General features: G+C 56.7%; 1 protein-coding gene across 1 annotated transcript in view; it reads right to left on the bottom strand.

The window, feature by feature from the left end:
- Positions 1 to 16,648, bottom strand: part of GRIP2 (glutamate receptor interacting protein 2) — a 67,154-nt gene extending 50,506 nt beyond the window's left edge. The window contains exons 1-11 of the mRNA XM_007461577.1: positions 16,597 to 16,648; positions 8,707 to 8,787; positions 8,297 to 8,432; positions 7,367 to 7,512; positions 6,588 to 6,674; positions 6,028 to 6,103; positions 4,707 to 4,852; positions 3,704 to 3,851; positions 3,427 to 3,596; positions 1,186 to 1,311; positions 709 to 858 (exon numbers count right to left, since the gene is read on the bottom strand). Of these exons, the coding sequence (XP_007461639.1) occupies positions 709 to 858; positions 1,186 to 1,311; positions 3,427 to 3,596; positions 3,704 to 3,851; positions 4,707 to 4,852; positions 6,028 to 6,103; positions 6,588 to 6,674; positions 7,367 to 7,512; positions 8,297 to 8,432; positions 8,707 to 8,787; positions 16,597 to 16,636 (1,306 nt within the window). The 5' untranslated portion in view covers positions 16,637 to 16,648. The remainder of the gene's footprint in view (positions 1 to 708; positions 859 to 1,185; positions 1,312 to 3,426; positions 3,597 to 3,703; positions 3,852 to 4,706; positions 4,853 to 6,027; positions 6,104 to 6,587; positions 6,675 to 7,366; positions 7,513 to 8,296; positions 8,433 to 8,706; positions 8,788 to 16,596) is intronic.
- Positions 16,649 to 16,832: the final 184 nt, after the last annotated feature.

The following is a 16,832-nucleotide window of genomic DNA, read 5'->3' as shown; positions in this document are numbered from 1 at the left end:
GGTTCGTGCCCCGGTCCGGGAAGATCCCACATGCCGCGGAGCGGCTGGGCCCGTGAGCCATGGCCGCTGAGCCTGTGCGTCCGGAGCCTGTGCTCCACCACGGGAGAGGCCACAACAGTGAGAGGCCCGTGTACAGCAAAACAAAACAAAACAAAACAAAACTTAAATACCTTCATTTCAAAAGGAACTATATATAGTGATCATAAATAAAGAGAAATGTTTATAAGCAAAAGTTAAGTAGAAATATATATCTAATAAAAGTAAAAATTACTGTATTCTGGATGGCTAGTTTCAGGCCTGTGTGTCTGTCTTAGGGAAAATTGACAAATGTCAGAGAGGTGGTAAAGACAAAGTAACACCACACCCTGGAATGGATCAGAGGGCTGAAGGAGAGAAAAATGAAATGGAGTTACTGTGACACCTTCGTGCAAATCTGAAAAGGCATCCTTTCCTCAAGACACTTTGCCACCACCTGCTGGGAATTTTTCATAATAAAAGACAAAGTGTACAAAGTAACTGTCACCCCTCAGGTGTGCCCTTGTGCAGTGCACCACCTGCCCAACCATCCGCAGCAGCCTGGTGTACCACGCATGCTATTTAATGCCCCCACCCACCCCCAGCCCTGCCCTAAATACCCCATACCCTTTGGCAAATCTCTCTCTCAGGCACAGAGGCAGCCCAGAGGGGAGGGAGGAGACCATGGCTTACATGAGCTCTTGTGTTCTCTTCTTCGCTGCCTCCTCCGCCCCATTGTGGTCCGGGGGCTCATGGGCTGGGATCCTCGAGGAAGGGTGCTGGGATTGGTGCAGGGAAAGGCGTGGTTCATGGTCGGCGAGGAAAAGGGAGATGAGGACAAGGCTGGGGGAGATGAGAGCACAGAACCATGAGCCCCAGCAGAGCCCTTCACCCTGCCTCAGGGAGACACAGGGATGCCATCCCCCCTCCACCATGCTCGCTGTGTGACCTCTGCGAGCCAGTCTCTCCCACTCTGGGCCTCAAAGCTTGTACGGTTTTCACAGACCTGGTGAAACCCAGCTGCCAGACAGGGGCCCATCTCGTCACTAATGTGTGAGGTGATGCTGTGAGGACCCCTGACTTCTCTGAGTCTTGGCTTCCTTCCCTATAAAGCAGGCTCAAGCCCCTCCCTAGGAACAGGGGAGAGTGGCAGCGGGGAGGGCACTTTACATCGGCTCTGGTCCTGGCTGGCAGGGGTGGCCCAGGTGGGGGTCCTGCAGTGGCCGGGCCGGGGGCTGTGGCAGGAGGGCACGCAGGGGTCCCAGCGATGTGGCTGCTCGCTCCTCTGCACCTTCACTGTGGCAGAGAAAGAGGACAGACAGAAGGTACGGGCTGAGCAGGTCTGGATCACCACACCCCTGAAGTTGAGCTCCTGTCCGCACAATGAGGGGAGAGCAGGAAGAGAAGATCCGGAGTTTCCCCAAAGCCAAGCCAGGCATTCAAGGTTTTGCCCGCACGTCCTGGATGCCCACCGTGTGCCGGGCACTGTGCTCAGGGCTCAGCCTGAGAGGCGGGGACAGGAGAGGGAAAGCTGGCCCAGACCAAGGCCCACAGCTGGGAGGTGCTGGAGGAGCAGGATGTGAACCAGGCTGACTGGCTTTGGAGCTCAAGAACTGACCGGTCAGCTCCGAGGAGTGCAGTTTGCAGACAGCGACCAGCTGCAGCACCTTCGGAGTCTGCTGCAGTGCTGCAGCCTGGGCCGGGGCTGAGCACGCAAGGCACCAGGGCCTGGCATTTCTGCCCCGCGCTGGGCTCTCGGGGGCCACCTGGGACCCTGTTGGGTTGGCCCAGGCCTGCCTGGACCTGCATCGCAGTCTGAGGCTGTTCCCGCTTCCTCCCCAACACTTTCCACAGGCATCAACCCCAGCGAACTCTTTACTCCAGCTAAGCATCTGCTTCCCAGGGGACCCCGCAGACCCTCTACCAGATCCTGCCCCGCTCACATCCCCAGCATCCCCCTCCTACCCACTGCCCCAGGCCCTGACTGGTTCTTCCTTCTGCTGCAGGACTTGTGGGGGGATGTCCAGCCTGGTGCAACATGTTCTTGGAGGGATGAGTGAGGTCCCGGTGATCTCAGCCCACTGACTCTGCCTCCCTGTCTGGTGACCCCAACCCCACCCGGGGGCTGGGCCACCTCTGGGGCCAGCAGCCAGGTCCAATCCTGGCTCCATCACTGACCAGCTGTGGGACTGGGATAAGTCACTTAGCCCCCCTGTGCCTCACTCTCACATCTGTAAAATGGGACAAAGACAGTGGCTACTTCCTAGGGAAGCTGGGAGGATCAGAATGAGTTCGCACGTGTGACGTGCTTACAGCAGTGCTCGGTGCTTAGCAGAGGCTTATTCAGTGAGAGCCAGGGCCACTGTCAGCAGCTGAGTGCTCTCGGAAGGACCTGCCCTGCTGGGCGCCTCAGTGCCTCTGTACCAACCTTGTAGACTTGTCATGTGGGTGAACCCACACGACCCGTGAGAAGCCCAGGCACCACAGCAGGGGCTAGGGGAACAGAGGACGGGACTCCAAACCCCAAAGCCTCCTCCATCAGCCCCTGCTGTGGCTTGTCGGGGTCCTTACCGACCCTGGCAGAGACCAGAGATGTCGGTCCCCACACATCTGATCTGCAGAATTTTTCTCTTCTGGAAGATTAGGCTTGCAAAGGGTGGGGCAGGCAGACTCCATCCTCGCCCCCCTCCCCCACTGTGCCCCAAGGGCTGGAATTCACAGCCTGACCACCTTGACCGAGCCTGTGCACTCGGGGTACTGACGCCTATTTACAGATGAGGCAGCTGAGGCTCAGAGAGGCAAAGCACCTGTCCAGCTGTTAGGGACGAAGCTGGGATGTGAACTGGAAACCCAAGGGTTAGGCTGCTGAAAGCACTTGCCTGCCCTGAGCAGGAGGCTGCCTTCCTCTGACCACCCTCCAGCCTGCCCCAGGCCCCCGCTCTGCCCTCTGGGACCCTAGACCATCTGCTCCCTCTGCTCTTAGAACTGCCCAGCACCTAGGTCTCTGGTCCAAGCTGGGAGCCCCGACTCCTCACAGGGGTGGCTCTAGGCCCTCCCTGACTGCTTGGCTGCCTCCTCTGGACCTGCCGAGGGCCCTGAGCTGAGGCCAGGGTCCAAACTCTGAGTAGCACAGGGCACAGAAGGACTGTCCACTCCCTTGTTCTAGCCATTATACTTCTATTAATGTAACCAGTGATGGAACTAGCTTTTGGGCCATCCATGCCAGCAAGCTGTCAAATCAAACACCAAAGTTGTTTACCTGCCCCACCTCCCCACCCTTAGCTGCTGCACTTGACAGTTCGAGCTTCCCTGTGGGAATGGACATTTGTCCCAGTAAATTTTAGCTGCGGCCCAGGGCTTTGGTCCGTTAGCCTTCAGGTTTGAGCTGTGAGGTCTGCCAAGGGGACCCACCTGCCTCTGAGGGCTTCAGGGGCCGCCGACTCTGGGGCGCAGGTAGGATCTCCAGCCGCACTTTCTCCGACACGCTAGCCAGGAGCTTGGTGGCTTCAAGCAGCGAGCAGTGTTCAGTGCTGGTGCCATCGATGGACAGGATGCGGTCTCCGGCATGCAGGGCCCCACTCCTGGCCGGGTCAGGGAGCAAAGGGGGAGGCTGGTCCAGCCGGAGAGAGCTCTGGGCAGCTCTCCCCCTGCAGCCCCCACACCGTGGCAGCTCTCAGTGGGTGCCCACCTGTCCACCACACTGGCCGGCTTGATGCGGTCGATGGTGATGACCGGCTTGTTCCAGTGGGAGCCAGTGGTGAGCGAGATCCCCAAGGCGGACCCTGGCATCTTGGTTATTTCCACTATCAAGGGCCCTGAAGCGTTGGCCACTGTGTCTGGTAAGTGGAATGAAAGAAGAGTTTGAGATGCAAATATTGAGCACCTTTCTCCATCTCCACTTAACCCTCACTGCCAGGGAGGGATCACTGCACCCACTTTACAGACAAGAAAACTGAGGTGCGTGGAGGCAAAGACCTCGTCCAAGGTCACACAGCCACTCAGAAGCAGATGAGGGGTAGGAATTCAGGTCTCAGGGGCTCTGAGCCCAGGCCTTTGCTGGACAATACTAATTTGCTCGCATATATTCGAGAGCCGACTGAATACACAGAACTGTGGGTTTCACTACGAGCCTTCCCCCTTTCAGAAAACGGCATCCCATTCACCCACCCAGTGGCTGGAAAACAAAACCCGGCTCTTCCTACTCTCACCCCCACCCCCATGTCCAAACATCAGCAAACCAGGCCAGTGGACCTTCATTGTATTTCCTGAATCTGACCCCGTCTATCCCCCCGCTCAGCCCCTGGTCCAGCCACCATCACCTTTCTCTCACCTGGACAGCTGCAGATTAGAGGGCATCACCCAGCCTTCCCATCTCTCTCCCTGATTTTTTTACACACTTATCATCATCTGACACACTCTATATGTGATTTATTCCACCTATTGTCCGTCTCTCCCCACCAGAATCTCAGCCCCATGCGAATGGAGACCTCATCTGTGTTGTTCTCAGGTGGATCCCCAGTGCGACAAACAACGCCTGGCAGAGTATTACTACCCAGAGAGGCTCAGAGAGGCTGTGACTGGGCCAAGGTCACACAGCCTTTGCAGTGGTGAGGATCTGTACCCGCTACCCCCTTCCCTCTATCCCTGGGCCTCTTCCTGCTCCAACCCTAGCCCTTAGGCCCCCAACTCACCTGGAATGGCCACATCATACTCCACCTGGAAGAGTGCCTCGTGGCTGCACTGCCGCAGGGTGGCCAGAGCAGTGGCGTGGCTGGCCCCATGCAGCAGGATCCCGTCAACGCTGAGTAGCCTGTCCCCCACCTTCAAGGAGCCCTCCCTGCGGGGAAGGGCCTGGTCAGTCAGCCTCGCCCAGCTCGAGCCAGAGAACAGAGGGACAGCAGGGAGCGGGTGAAGGAGAAAGGGACAGAGCGGATGAGGGAAGGAATGCACATGTGGGTCAAAGAATCAGCGAGGTTATGTGGAAGCAGCTGAATAACTGAAGCGGGCACTGAAGATGGGGGTCGGGTCAGCTCCGACCCCTCCCAGAGGCGCTTAGTAAATTCAATCCCAGCTCAGCCCTCCAGCGTCTGAGCTGGGGATGCCCTTCGAGGTCACCACCAGGGCCCCGACAGGGTCCCAGCCCTGCCGGGCCACTCAGCATCAGGGGCGGGCAGTCTGGAGGCTTCGAGCTGCCAGCACAGCGGTCCCTGCCCAGGTCCCCACCCTGGTTCTCAGCAGTGATTCTGGGCTGGTGAGAAACATGCCTGGGAAGGAATTCCACTGGGCCCCAGGGGAGGGGCCTGAGGGGGTTCACCTTGGTTTGGGTCACATCCCAGCTCTGGAATGCCTGCCCAAACAGGCGGCCAAAGCTATTCTGGGAGGTTCTATGAATAACTCATCACAGACCCGTCCCAAGGCCAGGTTTAGATTTATGACAAGGCCTTTCCAGGCGTTTCTTAAAATGGCCAGGAATCTCCCGCCGGGAGGTCATGGGGTCAGGAGTTGGAAGCTGGGTGTGTTCCTACTCCACCCTCTCTCCTCCTTGCGCTCTGAGTGGGGCTCAGGCAGGGCCAGGCTGGCAGCGCAGCCAGGACTGGGGAAGCTGCGTCACAGAGGACCACAGTGACGCTGGTCACCATGCCCCACACTTCCTTCACAGCAGCTCTTAGGGGCTGCACTATTGGACCCACTCCACAGACAGGAAAATGAAGGCCAGGGAAGAGGTAACGTGACACTAAAGCTCACTCTCCAACCCCATCCCGCCCCCTGCCCCCCCCCACCCCGAGACAGCAGGACCTTGGGGAAGAAAGGTTGGGGGAAGCTCTCATTTGGGGTTTAGTGCTGGCTCCACCAATAATCTGCTGAGCGACTCTGGGCAGGGCTGTCCCTTGTCTGGACCTCAGTTTGCTCATCTGGAGAATGTGTATGATGTCCCTTCTGCCTTCTTCCTAGGGGAGCTGGGGGAGGGCAGTGCAGGGTGAGGCTGTAAGCTGCATCCCGGCTCAGGCTCACCTGTCGGCAGGGCCGCCGGGCCGCACGTAGGTCAGGACAAGCGGCCGGGACTTGTGCCCGTCTTCATGGGCACCTCCTGGACAGAATTCGACAGTCATCTATCCATTCCCTCCCTGGCGCCCGGAGGCCCCAACCCAGACCTTAAGCAGGCTTCCTTAATTAAATCTGCTTGAGGACTCTGTCCTTGCTATTCATAATCCCTCCTATGAGATATGAACTGTAAATCCCACCCAGAGTTCGGACAAAAAGTAGGGAATAGGACCAAAGTCCTCTCTCTGTTAAACAGCTTGCTTCCTTTCCTGCGACCTCATCCTATTTCCCTTTTTCCCCTGGCTGCTAGGCAGCTCCAAACTTCATCTTCTGTTACAACTTTTCCCTCTCACTCCCCCCAGTCATTTGTTGCCTGGCCCATTTTTCCGTTTAATACTTGATTTTAATGGTTCTTAAAAGTCAGAAGGAAGATTATACATGTATGTAATTCATTAGAGCAAAATAGAACATACATAGAATTGGCATTAGCCTTCCCGTCCCCTGACCCCAAAGGTGACTCTTACACTGACCTCTGAGGACAAAGCCAAAGCTATTGCCCTCCTTGTAGAGGGAGACATCCACTGTCTTTGAAACGATCCCTGGGTTGTTCTCAGGGGCTGGGGAGAAATGGAGGACTCCTTGAGTCCTTCAGTTGCATCACCAAGCTGGTAGATGTCCCCAAAGCTCATTCCAGGAGAGTCGGGTGACCAGTCAAAGACATTACAGGAGGGGTAAATTCCCCTTGCCCCATTTTACAGGTAGGACAAGTGAAGCTTAGAGGCACACTCTTCCCTAAAACCCACTCAGTCCACCACTTGGAGAGGGGAAAGGGCCAGCCCATGCTCCCACAGAGATAACAGCAGAACTCAGGCTTGAGTCCATGGCTCACAGTCTTAGGCCAGAGCTGAATTCCAGACAGTTACTCAAATTTCAAGACTTCAGACCAACTTTGAAAATTCAGAGCTAAGCTAAACCCTAGGCCACTGTACTCAGTGCAGCATGGGAGGGTGGGGAACAATTTATTCAGTGACATTCCTAAAACCTTCCCTCCTAAAGGAGAAGCATCTGGAAACTATAAATATGCAGGATGACAAGGGGTCATAAGCAGGTCCCTACCACCTCCTGGTGACAGCGTACTGCAGTTGTAGGCAAGGCCCCAGGTGCAGCATGGGTGTTTGTGGCCAGTCTCCAGGACCAGCCCACCCCAGCTGTCATGATGCCCACCCACCACCCAGGTGTTGGCAAGGAGGCAGCTTTGTCCACCCATGACCAAGGCAGTGGAGAAAGTTCCCGGTCCAAGGGCACCCACCGGGCGGGGGCAGCTCATACTCCACCTCCAGCACCACACGCTCTCCCACATTCTTGAGCAGAGTGATGATCTCATCGTGGCGGAGCCTGGTCAAGTGGATCCCGTTCACTGACCGAATGTAGTCGCCCACATTCAGCAGGTCACTCCTGGGAGAAAGGAGGCCAGAGCACACGCGTGGTGATAGGTGCTGGCATTTCATGTCCCCCCTCCCACTGAATCCTTATGGTCTCTGGATCCCCATTTTACAGATGGGCAAGCTGAGGCTCAGTGAGGTCAGACATGTCTAGGGTCAGACAGCGAGTGAGTTAGGAGAGTGGGGATTCTAACCTAGACCTGCCTGACACCCAGGCCAGCTTTTCCCCTGATGCTGGTCTGCCCGCTTTCCCTCCTGCTGAGGTATCACTCTCATAGTTATAGCTCTAACCCGCCCCAGAGAGCCCACAGAGTGGCCAGATCATCACCTCCTTTGCTGTTCCTTAATGCTCTTCCTGGGCCCAGAGGGGCAATGATAGAGAGGCTAACTCCTAGGTTTCATGGAACTCATGGTTCAAGGGACCCCAGAGGTAAAATAATAGGTGCAGGCAATGTGTGCACTGGGCTGTGCCAGCAGAGCCGAATGCCTGCCTCAGCCTGGGGTGCTGGGGGCTTACCAGAGGCAGTGTGGGGGGATGAACAGGATGCAAAGGCCTGGAGGGCCCGAGAGCGATGAGCATGGGATGCTGTGGCCGAGCTGAGTCAGCTCTGGTGTAAAGGGAAGGAAGCAGCCAGGGCCTAGAATCCCAGCCTCCACTGGGGGCCTTCCCTCCACAGACACCAAGCTCTTAGGTGCTCCAGGAAACAGCTGTCTGATTGCTCTGCCGAAGGCCCTAGCACCCTCCTCCACTGCCCCCTGGCCCCCTTCCTGCTGCCCCCACTGAGCCCACTTCTCACCTGGCTGCGAGCCCCCCAGGCCTCAGGTTGGAGACCCTGGGCTTCCCATCCTTGTCGGTGCCACCTGAGATGGTCAGGCCCAGCGTGCTGCCTTCCTTCTTGGTCAGCTCCACCATGGTGACCCCTCGGAACTCCTCTGCCGACAGACAGGGGGTGAGTGGGCAGCGTGGGGCAATTCTAGGCCCCCAGCTCCAGGACAAGTGAGGCCAATACTTGGTAAGTCCCCTCAGTACCCTTGGCTGCATGACACTGGGTGAAATCATGTCCTTCTTACGAAGGAGGATCAGAGAGGTTAAGTGACTAGTCTAAGGTCACAAAGTGAGTTAGCTGCAGAGCCGATGCTGTCTGACCCCCACCTGGAGCTCTCTGTGCTCCAGGACAGAGAAGGGGAAGGAGAGGAGGCTGGTTACCTGGAATGCTCTGCCTGCGGCACGCCAGAGCCACATCAGCCCCTCCTGCATCCTTGCCTCCTTTGGAGTAAGGCCCATCATCTGCAGGAGAGAAAAAGAGGAAAGGCCCTGAGTTCCGCTGTCATTTCCATCAGGCAAAGCCCTCCTGCCTTGGGAACCTTCTGCTTCGTGGATGTGGCCTGTTACCTGCCACCAGCTCCACCTGAGTCTCCGCTGGGGGAACCTCATGGCTTCTCCCCGCAAGGGCAACTCTGTCTGTGCTCTAGAGTAACGCTCTTTGGAGCACCCACCACAGACTGGGCTCTGCGTGACGGTCCAGTGATTAACCATCTCCACAACTATCATTCCACGTATACAGAAAGACGCTGAGGCTCAGAGAGGGACAACTCGTGCCCACGGTCACACAACCCTTGGCCACGACAGCCTCTGCTAATAGCCAGGACCAGACCCCAGGCGCCTCTGCCCACCCTGCCCCATGCTCCAGGCTCCCTCGACCAGGTTCTTTTTGTCACATTCCTTCTCCAAGTCCCTTCTCAGCCCTGGACTGAGATGGGTGAGGTCAACTGGCAAACCGTCAAGCGGGCTGGCTCTCCCATGCTGCCTCTGGGGCCACCCCTGCCCCTCCAGCCACCTGTACACCCCCCCCCAGGCTTCTGCTGCTGTCTCAGGCCTCACGCAAGCCTACACCCCGTCCCCCTCCCCGCTCTGCCCCCACCCCCATTCACCAGCTGTGGGCAGGCCACTCCCTCCCCAGCCCCCTGGCCACAGCAAGGCCTCACTCACAGGACTGTCCCCCTCCTCGCTCTTCAGAGGAGGGGGAGAGAGGGGGCTAGGGAGGAAATCAGCCCCAGCGGGGGGGCAGAAGCCTCTTATCCCATCCCAGCCACATCCTTTTCACGAGGTGGGGAGGGGCTCAGATTAGCGTTCAGCCAGAGGTGGTGTCAACCTGGGTCAAGATCAGGACACAGCCTGGCCAAGGTCCAGGCTCAGTCAGAACCAGAAATCTACAATCTACAACCTACAGCAGGTTTCTCATCCTCGGCACTACTGACATTTTATTTTGCTGGATTGCTGTACGATGTTTAGCAGCATCCCTGCCCTCTAACCACTAGATGACAGTAGCATCCCACCCCAGTCACCACACCAAAAATGACTCTAGACAACCCACATGTGCCCTAGGGGAGCAATACTGTCGCCCCCCAACCCTGCCCTGCCCGTCACTGAGAATCACTGCTTTAGAGTCAGGAGTGGGGCTCAGGCTGGGTCGGAGTCAGGTTCAGCTTGGGGTCAAGGCTGTAGCTCAACCTGGGTCCAAGGAAGCCTGAGAACCTTCACCACCTGCAGCTCTAACCATTGAGAAATGGCTTTTCCAGACCGGGGATAGGTTCCCTTAGCTTTGCCAGAAGGTGGGAAATAAGGAATCATTTCCAGGGCCCCGGGAATTGGCCCCCAGCAGCTTTGCTCACGTCCCCCACCCCCAGGCCCTGTGTTCACATCCACAGCCACGGATTCAGGCAACACCCCATTAAGTATAAAGCCTCCTATTACGGTTCCCTAATTTGCACTTCATTTAGATTCAACAAGACGTTTCTGAGCTAATAAAATTAAAAAGACTGGGTTCTATCAACTGTGTGACAGTGAACATCTCTGGTATTTCATGTGGGCAATTCTGGAATTAAAATCTGTATTATCCCATGCAAATTAGACTCTGCCACTGGAAAATCCGTCTCTCCCGGGCTGTCCTGGGAAGACCAGAGATAAGCTTGCTGGCTCCAAGTTTAGGAGTCTGGAGGTGGGGGAGGGGGAAGATTATCTCCTACGGACAAGAAAGCAGAGAATCAAGTTTGCCAAATTCAGAGCCGTAGAATCCCAAAGAATGCAGTGGAACAGCCGTGGGTTAACGCTGATTCTGAAGCAGAGGGTGCGGGATGTTGGCTGCTGAAGCAGAACACCCATTTCCTGCCGTGTCTCTGTGGTGTGTCTTCAACACTACCACTCTGCCCTTCCCTCATCCCAATATTCAAATTTTGAGCCAGTGAATGACATGGTGCCAAGCTGGGCTGCGATGGCACACTTGGCACAGCTGAGATGTGGGGGTCTGCTGCCTTTGGGCTCAGCTGTCAGACAGGCCTGACTGTGTGATGATGCAAACCAAGACTCATACAACTGTGCGCAGAGTCAGTGGGCAATAAATGAGGTCCTGAGAGACTCTTCTGTAGAGAACGCACGTGCATTTTAGGGTGTGGCCTTGATGACCTCTCTCGGCGGTGGAGGCCACTCAGGATAGCTGATGTCCAGATAAGGGGCTTCTGGATATCTAAGGCCCCTGCCACATTCAGAAAGGCACCCATAAGGAATGCTACAATGTCTGCTGATGCTTGTTCAGAGGGGACAGTGCCCCACTCTCACAAACATCCTCAGGTCAGGGGGAAACAGGCAGCATTCAAACCAAGAATCAAGGCAAGGACAGAATTACTAGTTAACCGTGTGACTTGAGTCTCTATTTCTTTATCTGTAAAATGGGGGTGTCTCCCCCTATCGCTGGCTCCAACCAGCCCAGGCATGAGAATTTGAGGGAATTATTTTATTTATAGAAAACCCCAGGAGGGTTCGGACCCCAGTCCTCCTCCCTCGGAGAACACGCCTGCTCTCTCCTGCTCTCTCTCTATTTTTTGTTCTGGGACCTGGTAATTATATGCTTATAGATGAAGGCTTTTCAAAAACATCTTTCCCACCAATTTTCAGCTGGAAAAGTGCACAAAAAACAGAGATATTTTTATCCGAGTGTTTTTCCTGTCTCCTCCTTCCAGCAATGGACAATTATGAGCTTTTTCCTTCAGTCAATCTGTCCTGTAAGAACTCGCTTTAGAGGGAAATTCATTTCGCAGCAATGTCAGACCATCCGGCAGACTCAGGCTGGGCAAGTTGGGGGAGCAAGAGGGAGAGACACCTTGTTGAGCACAGACCGCACACCTGGTCCCTGGCCCCCAAGCTGCAGCCCGGGTGAAAGGGTTTCTTTTCTATTTTTTCTCCTGAAAGTATTGCTAATTTGCCTTCATTATCTCTGTTTCTCTGGAGCCCCAGGGAGCCACTGAGCTTTGAGAAAGGGAACAAGGAAGTCAGCCCTTGGCCAGGCTGCCTTTGTCAGGGTCCCACCTAAGCAGGACAGGGGCTTGGGAAGCGGGGGCTGGGGAGGGCTGTCAATGGGGGTGTGACTGATGCCTGGCTCTGCGGGCCTCCAGGAGGGAGCGTTCAGCATCAGAGAGGGGCCACTGGGAAAACCAATGCCCGGAGGCTCAACTTGGGCTGAACAGAAAATAACCGCTTGACAGAAAGCCAGCAGCAGGGCCAGCCGGCCCGAGTGCCGCTGGGGAGAAGGGAGCCCCCAGTCGCCCCTGGGTCCAACCACAACTGCACACAGCGGCCCATTGCTGATTGCACTCCGACAAGTGATTGGCCAATCCTGGCTGAGTCGGCCCCACCTCCGAAGGCATCGCTGGCTCGATGGAAAGGGTAGGATGGGCTTTGGATCCTAAATCTGCTGCCGACCGGCTAAGGGATCTGGGACAAGTCGCTTCTCCTCTCTGAGTCTCGGCACAGTGGGGGAGCCAGTGCCCACCTCACGGGTTGGTGGGAGGCATCAGCGAGGTTATGTGGTACACAGAGCCAGGACACATGGAAGTTCTCTCCCTGGCCCATTTACTCACCTCGTTAGAAAGATTTTCCCATTAGTAATGGTAACAACTGCTCCTGATTAAGTGCCAGTGCTGTGCTAGGTGCTTCACAAACTTTGTCTCATGTATCCCCATCACCTTCTGAGGTGGGAGGATCGTTATTTCCATTTTACAGATGGTGGAGCTGAGGCACGGGCAGGTTAGGCGACTTCCCATTGTAAGGGGCAGGGTCAGGATTTGAACCCAGGCCATATTCTAAGAAATTTTAAATTATTACCACTTTATCCTCATGATAATCTTACGTGGTGGGTGTCATGATCATCCCCACATTATAGATGAGGAAACTGAGGCACAGAGAGGTGGTTAAGGGAACTGCCTAGGGTCACACAGCTCCTAAGCGGCAGAGCCATGGGCCCCCTCCTGCCTTCTCCCCTCACCCCATGACAGTCCTGGGGGGACCCGAGTAATGCCTGTGGCCCTCCTGGCAGCAGCCCTGGCTCCTTTGGGCACTCCTGACCCACTGAATGATCGCCCTCTGGCCATGCCAGGCTGAACCAGGTCAGACAGCTGGATGGAGAAACATCAAAGCCAGTGGCAGGCTGACCTCAGGGTGACAGCCCTGATTTCCGTAGCTGACAGGCCTCCCCAGAAGCTCGGCCATGGGGTGACCCTTGCTCTCTTCAATGCATATTTTTATGGGAAACAAAAAGAAGTATATCAATAGATTTAAAAAGCAGACGCCTGCTTCACTTGGTGCCAAGGACTGAAAAAAAAAAAAAAAGACTGACAAAGGAGCTCGGGGCTTGGCCCGCCCAGTGCCAGGCCCACTCCAAGCACTTGACCGGCACTGACATGTTTAACTCTTCTGTGAGCTCACTAATCCCATTTTACAGACAAGGAGACTGAAGCCCAGACAGGCCACTCAGCTGGGGAGCTGCAGGAGACAGACTGGAATTGGTCTGTCTGGCCCCCAGCAGACCACATCCTTAATCCTCAGCTCTGCTCTCGCCCTCCAAACACAAGGGCAACACACCCCACGAGGAGCACCCAGGAGGCCCACGTTAGCACTCGGGCACCCACAGGCTGGACACGACCAGAGAGGTTGCCAGCCCTGCAATCCCTCTTCCACAAGGCGTGCGGGGCCCTTGGCACTGGGCCCTGAGCCCACGCTTGGGCTGACAGCCCCCTCCATGGGACCACGATGGCCCCAACGTCATGTGGGGCGGGGATGCAGGCTCCAGAAGGGCCGTGGCCTTCTGGGTCTGTGCTCTCCCACGTCCCTCTCAAACCCACAAAAGTGGGTCACCAGCGGAGCAGTGAAGGCTCAGTCCACCCGGCGGAGAATGGAAGCAAATGTTCTCCCCACAACTGACAGTCCCCGGGCCTCCCTGACCTCACCTCCTAATGCTCTCTCCTGGGCTGCCTCCACTCCGGTGTGCTGGTCTCCTCGCCGTTCCACACACCAGACTCAAGCTCACCTCAGGGCCTTTGAACTGGCTGTTCCCTCTGCCAAGAATGCTCCTTCCCAGACACCCGCAAAACCCCCTTCCTCACCTCCTTCAGGAACCTGTGGAATCTTCACCTTCTCATCTTTCCCAAGTGGCCTGTTTGAACTTACACCTGCACTCCCAACACCTCCAGCACTTCCCATCGCCTTCCTTACCTAGCAGACCTCACTTTTTTTTTCTTTTAACTAAGTGATCTTATTTCCTATCTGCCCCTTCCCACTATGGTGTCAGCCCTGGGGGGCTGGTTTTTTGCCTGTCTGTTCACTGCTGTTTTTGGCATAGAGTCTGGCACACAGTAAATTCTCAGTAAATCATGTGAAATTCAATTGCCACTTACAGATTAGGAGAATGGGGATCAAAGAGGTGGAATGAGTTGTTCAAGGTCATAGAATCAGGAAGAGGCAGAGATAGGATGCAAACCCAGGCCTCCCTGGGTCTGGAGGCCTTGGCCTCCGTGGTCTGGGAACTGGGGTTTCTCCCACAGCCATGGCCTTGAGGATGTTAGGCCTGCCAGAAGATCCAGGTGGTTCTAGTGAGGGCCCCCTGGAGAAGTGGGCAGCTCAGGCCATGGCAGAAGTACCCTCCCACCCACCCCGACACACACACACCCTGTCTGAGCCTTCCCAGGAGCTGGAAACAAAGACCACTTGGTGGCCAGGAGTCAGAGGAGGGTGGACACTGTGGGGCATGGGGGTTTCCTGCCCGAATCTGCTTTCAAGCCTACTGTGCATCCCAGGCCCAGTCACATCCCTTCCTGCAGGGGCACAGGGTTAGTGGGTTGAACAAGCCTCCCAGGACCAAGACAGCACGGCCAGGGCATGGGCCTGAGAAAGGACTCGTGCTGGCAGAGTCCATCGGGGAGGAGAAAGGGCCCTGGGCACTGTGCCCCACTGGCCCCAAGCCCCAGCCTGGCTCTCCCTGAGGAGCACTGCATGCGGCCTGACTGCTCAGGGTCTCAGCCTGCTCTGTGAAACGTGGAGGGTGCAGGGAGTGGCCACCTGTTGGGGATGTTTGCTGAAACTATTGGAAGCAGGTTCTCTTTCCTTGAGGAGGATCAAGCTGTCTGACCATAAGCTCTAAGGTACTAGGGGCCCTCTGGGAGCCTCGAGGAGAGGAGTCTGCATGGAAATAAAGCCTAAAAAGAAGCAGAGACCTGGAGTCCTAATCATGTTAACTGAGCACCTGGATCCCACTGTGCCTGAAGCTCCCTCTTTAGACTTTTCTTTTAAAAAGCCCCAGGACTGACCCCAAGTGAGACACGTGTGATCATGAAGCTCTGTGACCTGGGGAGGATATTAGGGTGGGGGCTGCAGGGGTGAGGGTGGGGGTCAAGGAAGTCATCAGAGAGAGAAAAAGCCAGGGAGATCATGAAGGGTCTTGAATGCCAGGATCAGAAGCTGCGATCAAACCTGAGTTTTAGCAAACTCCCTCCTACAGCAGCATGGAGGGGGTGGGGTGCGGTGGGGGGATGAGGGCCAGGAAGCCAGGGAGGAGACTGGGGCTAAGGTCTAGGCAGGCGATGCTGAGGCCTGAGCCTGGGTAGAGGGGGCAGCACCATGAGGAAGAGGAAGATACCTCCTTGGCGGTGCCCCAGGTGAGGTCTCCAGGGCACTCAGGACAGATGTGCCCAAGCCCGGAGGGCAGTGGAGTCGCCAGGAGGGGGCAGGGGCAGACCGCATGGGGTCGGATCCCAGCTGTGCTACTTCTAGCTTTAGCCTTGGACAAGTCACTTAACACCTCTGTGCCTCAGTTTCCCCAACTGTAAAATGGGGAGAACAACAGTGCTGAATACACAGTGGTGTGAGGATTAAATGAGAAAATGCACAGAGAGAGCTCCGAACAGAGCCTGGCACAGAGTAAGATCTCAACAGTTGTAAGCTACTATTATTAATCACATTATTATGATCTGGGGACCTAGGGGTAATCCTGTCTCTGCCTTCTGCGACAGGCGGGGAGGTGGGAGCCTAAGTTCACGGGCCCTCGGAAGCATGGTTGGGGGAGCTCTGCTATGAAAGTCATCAGGGGGCCAATCCCGGCTCAGCCACTATGGGCCTTGGTCAGCCACCGGCCCTCCGAGCCTCAGCTTCCCCATCTGTGTGTCCACTGGGACCACAGTCCCTACCCTTGGAGCTGCTGCAAGGAGGTAACACCAGGAGTACATCGACTATGGGAAGGCATTGACAGGATGGCCCAACACGGAGTGATGGGTGACCTAGCCAGCCCCAGAGCCCCTCCCAGGGTCCCAGCCCCGGGCCCACCCAGGAATGTGGCAGCTGAGCAACACCTGTCCCCTCTGCATTCCCAGAGCCTGAGGCTCACCGACCAGACAGCACCAGGCCGGGACCTCTGCCTCTTGCCATAAGCCCACGTAGAAGCTCCCCCCAGAGCACCCTGACCAGGGAGCCGGCGCCCACAGCTCACGCACGGGCAGGACGCGCCTCCCTGGGGCACGCCTGAGGCAGAAGCGCTGCCCTCTGGCCGTGCCGTGCAGGACAGCCCAGCGGACTCAGTCCCCGCAGCCACGGTTAGACAGACAGCCCTGTCCCCTGCCCACCGGCCAGGTGTCCCATGCCTGCCCTCCCTCCAAGCTCTGGGTCTGGGAGTGGCTGTCCCAGGCTTCGCCATCCCAGGCCCCTCTCTGGGTGGCAGTTCCAGAGGGATCAGAGGGTTCGGCCCCGCCACTCTGCCTTCTGGTCCCTGTTACTCACCCGCCCCTCCAGTGGTCTCCCGGCTGAGCCCACACAGCATGTCTGCTCTTGTCTCCCCGGTGCCACTGACTCCCTTGGGAGCCAGGGAGGGGCTATGGGAGGGGAGCTCAGAGCTCCCACTGGCTGGGCAAGAGTCCACCCACTGCAGCGGGCGGCTCTCTGCTTAAAGGGGACACGGCCCTTGTCACGGCTGATCCTTGGATGAGGTTCAACACCCCCCCCCCCGGGAGCCTGAG

This window comes from Lipotes vexillifer, unplaced genomic scaffold, assembly GCF_000442215.2.
Source record: "Lipotes vexillifer unplaced genomic scaffold, Lipotes_vexillifer_v1.1 scaffold889, whole genome shotgun sequence".
Classification (NCBI taxonomy): domain Eukaryota; kingdom Metazoa; phylum Chordata; class Mammalia; order Artiodactyla; family Lipotidae; genus Lipotes; species Lipotes vexillifer.
This window is presented reverse-complemented; position numbering and strand designations above follow the sequence as displayed.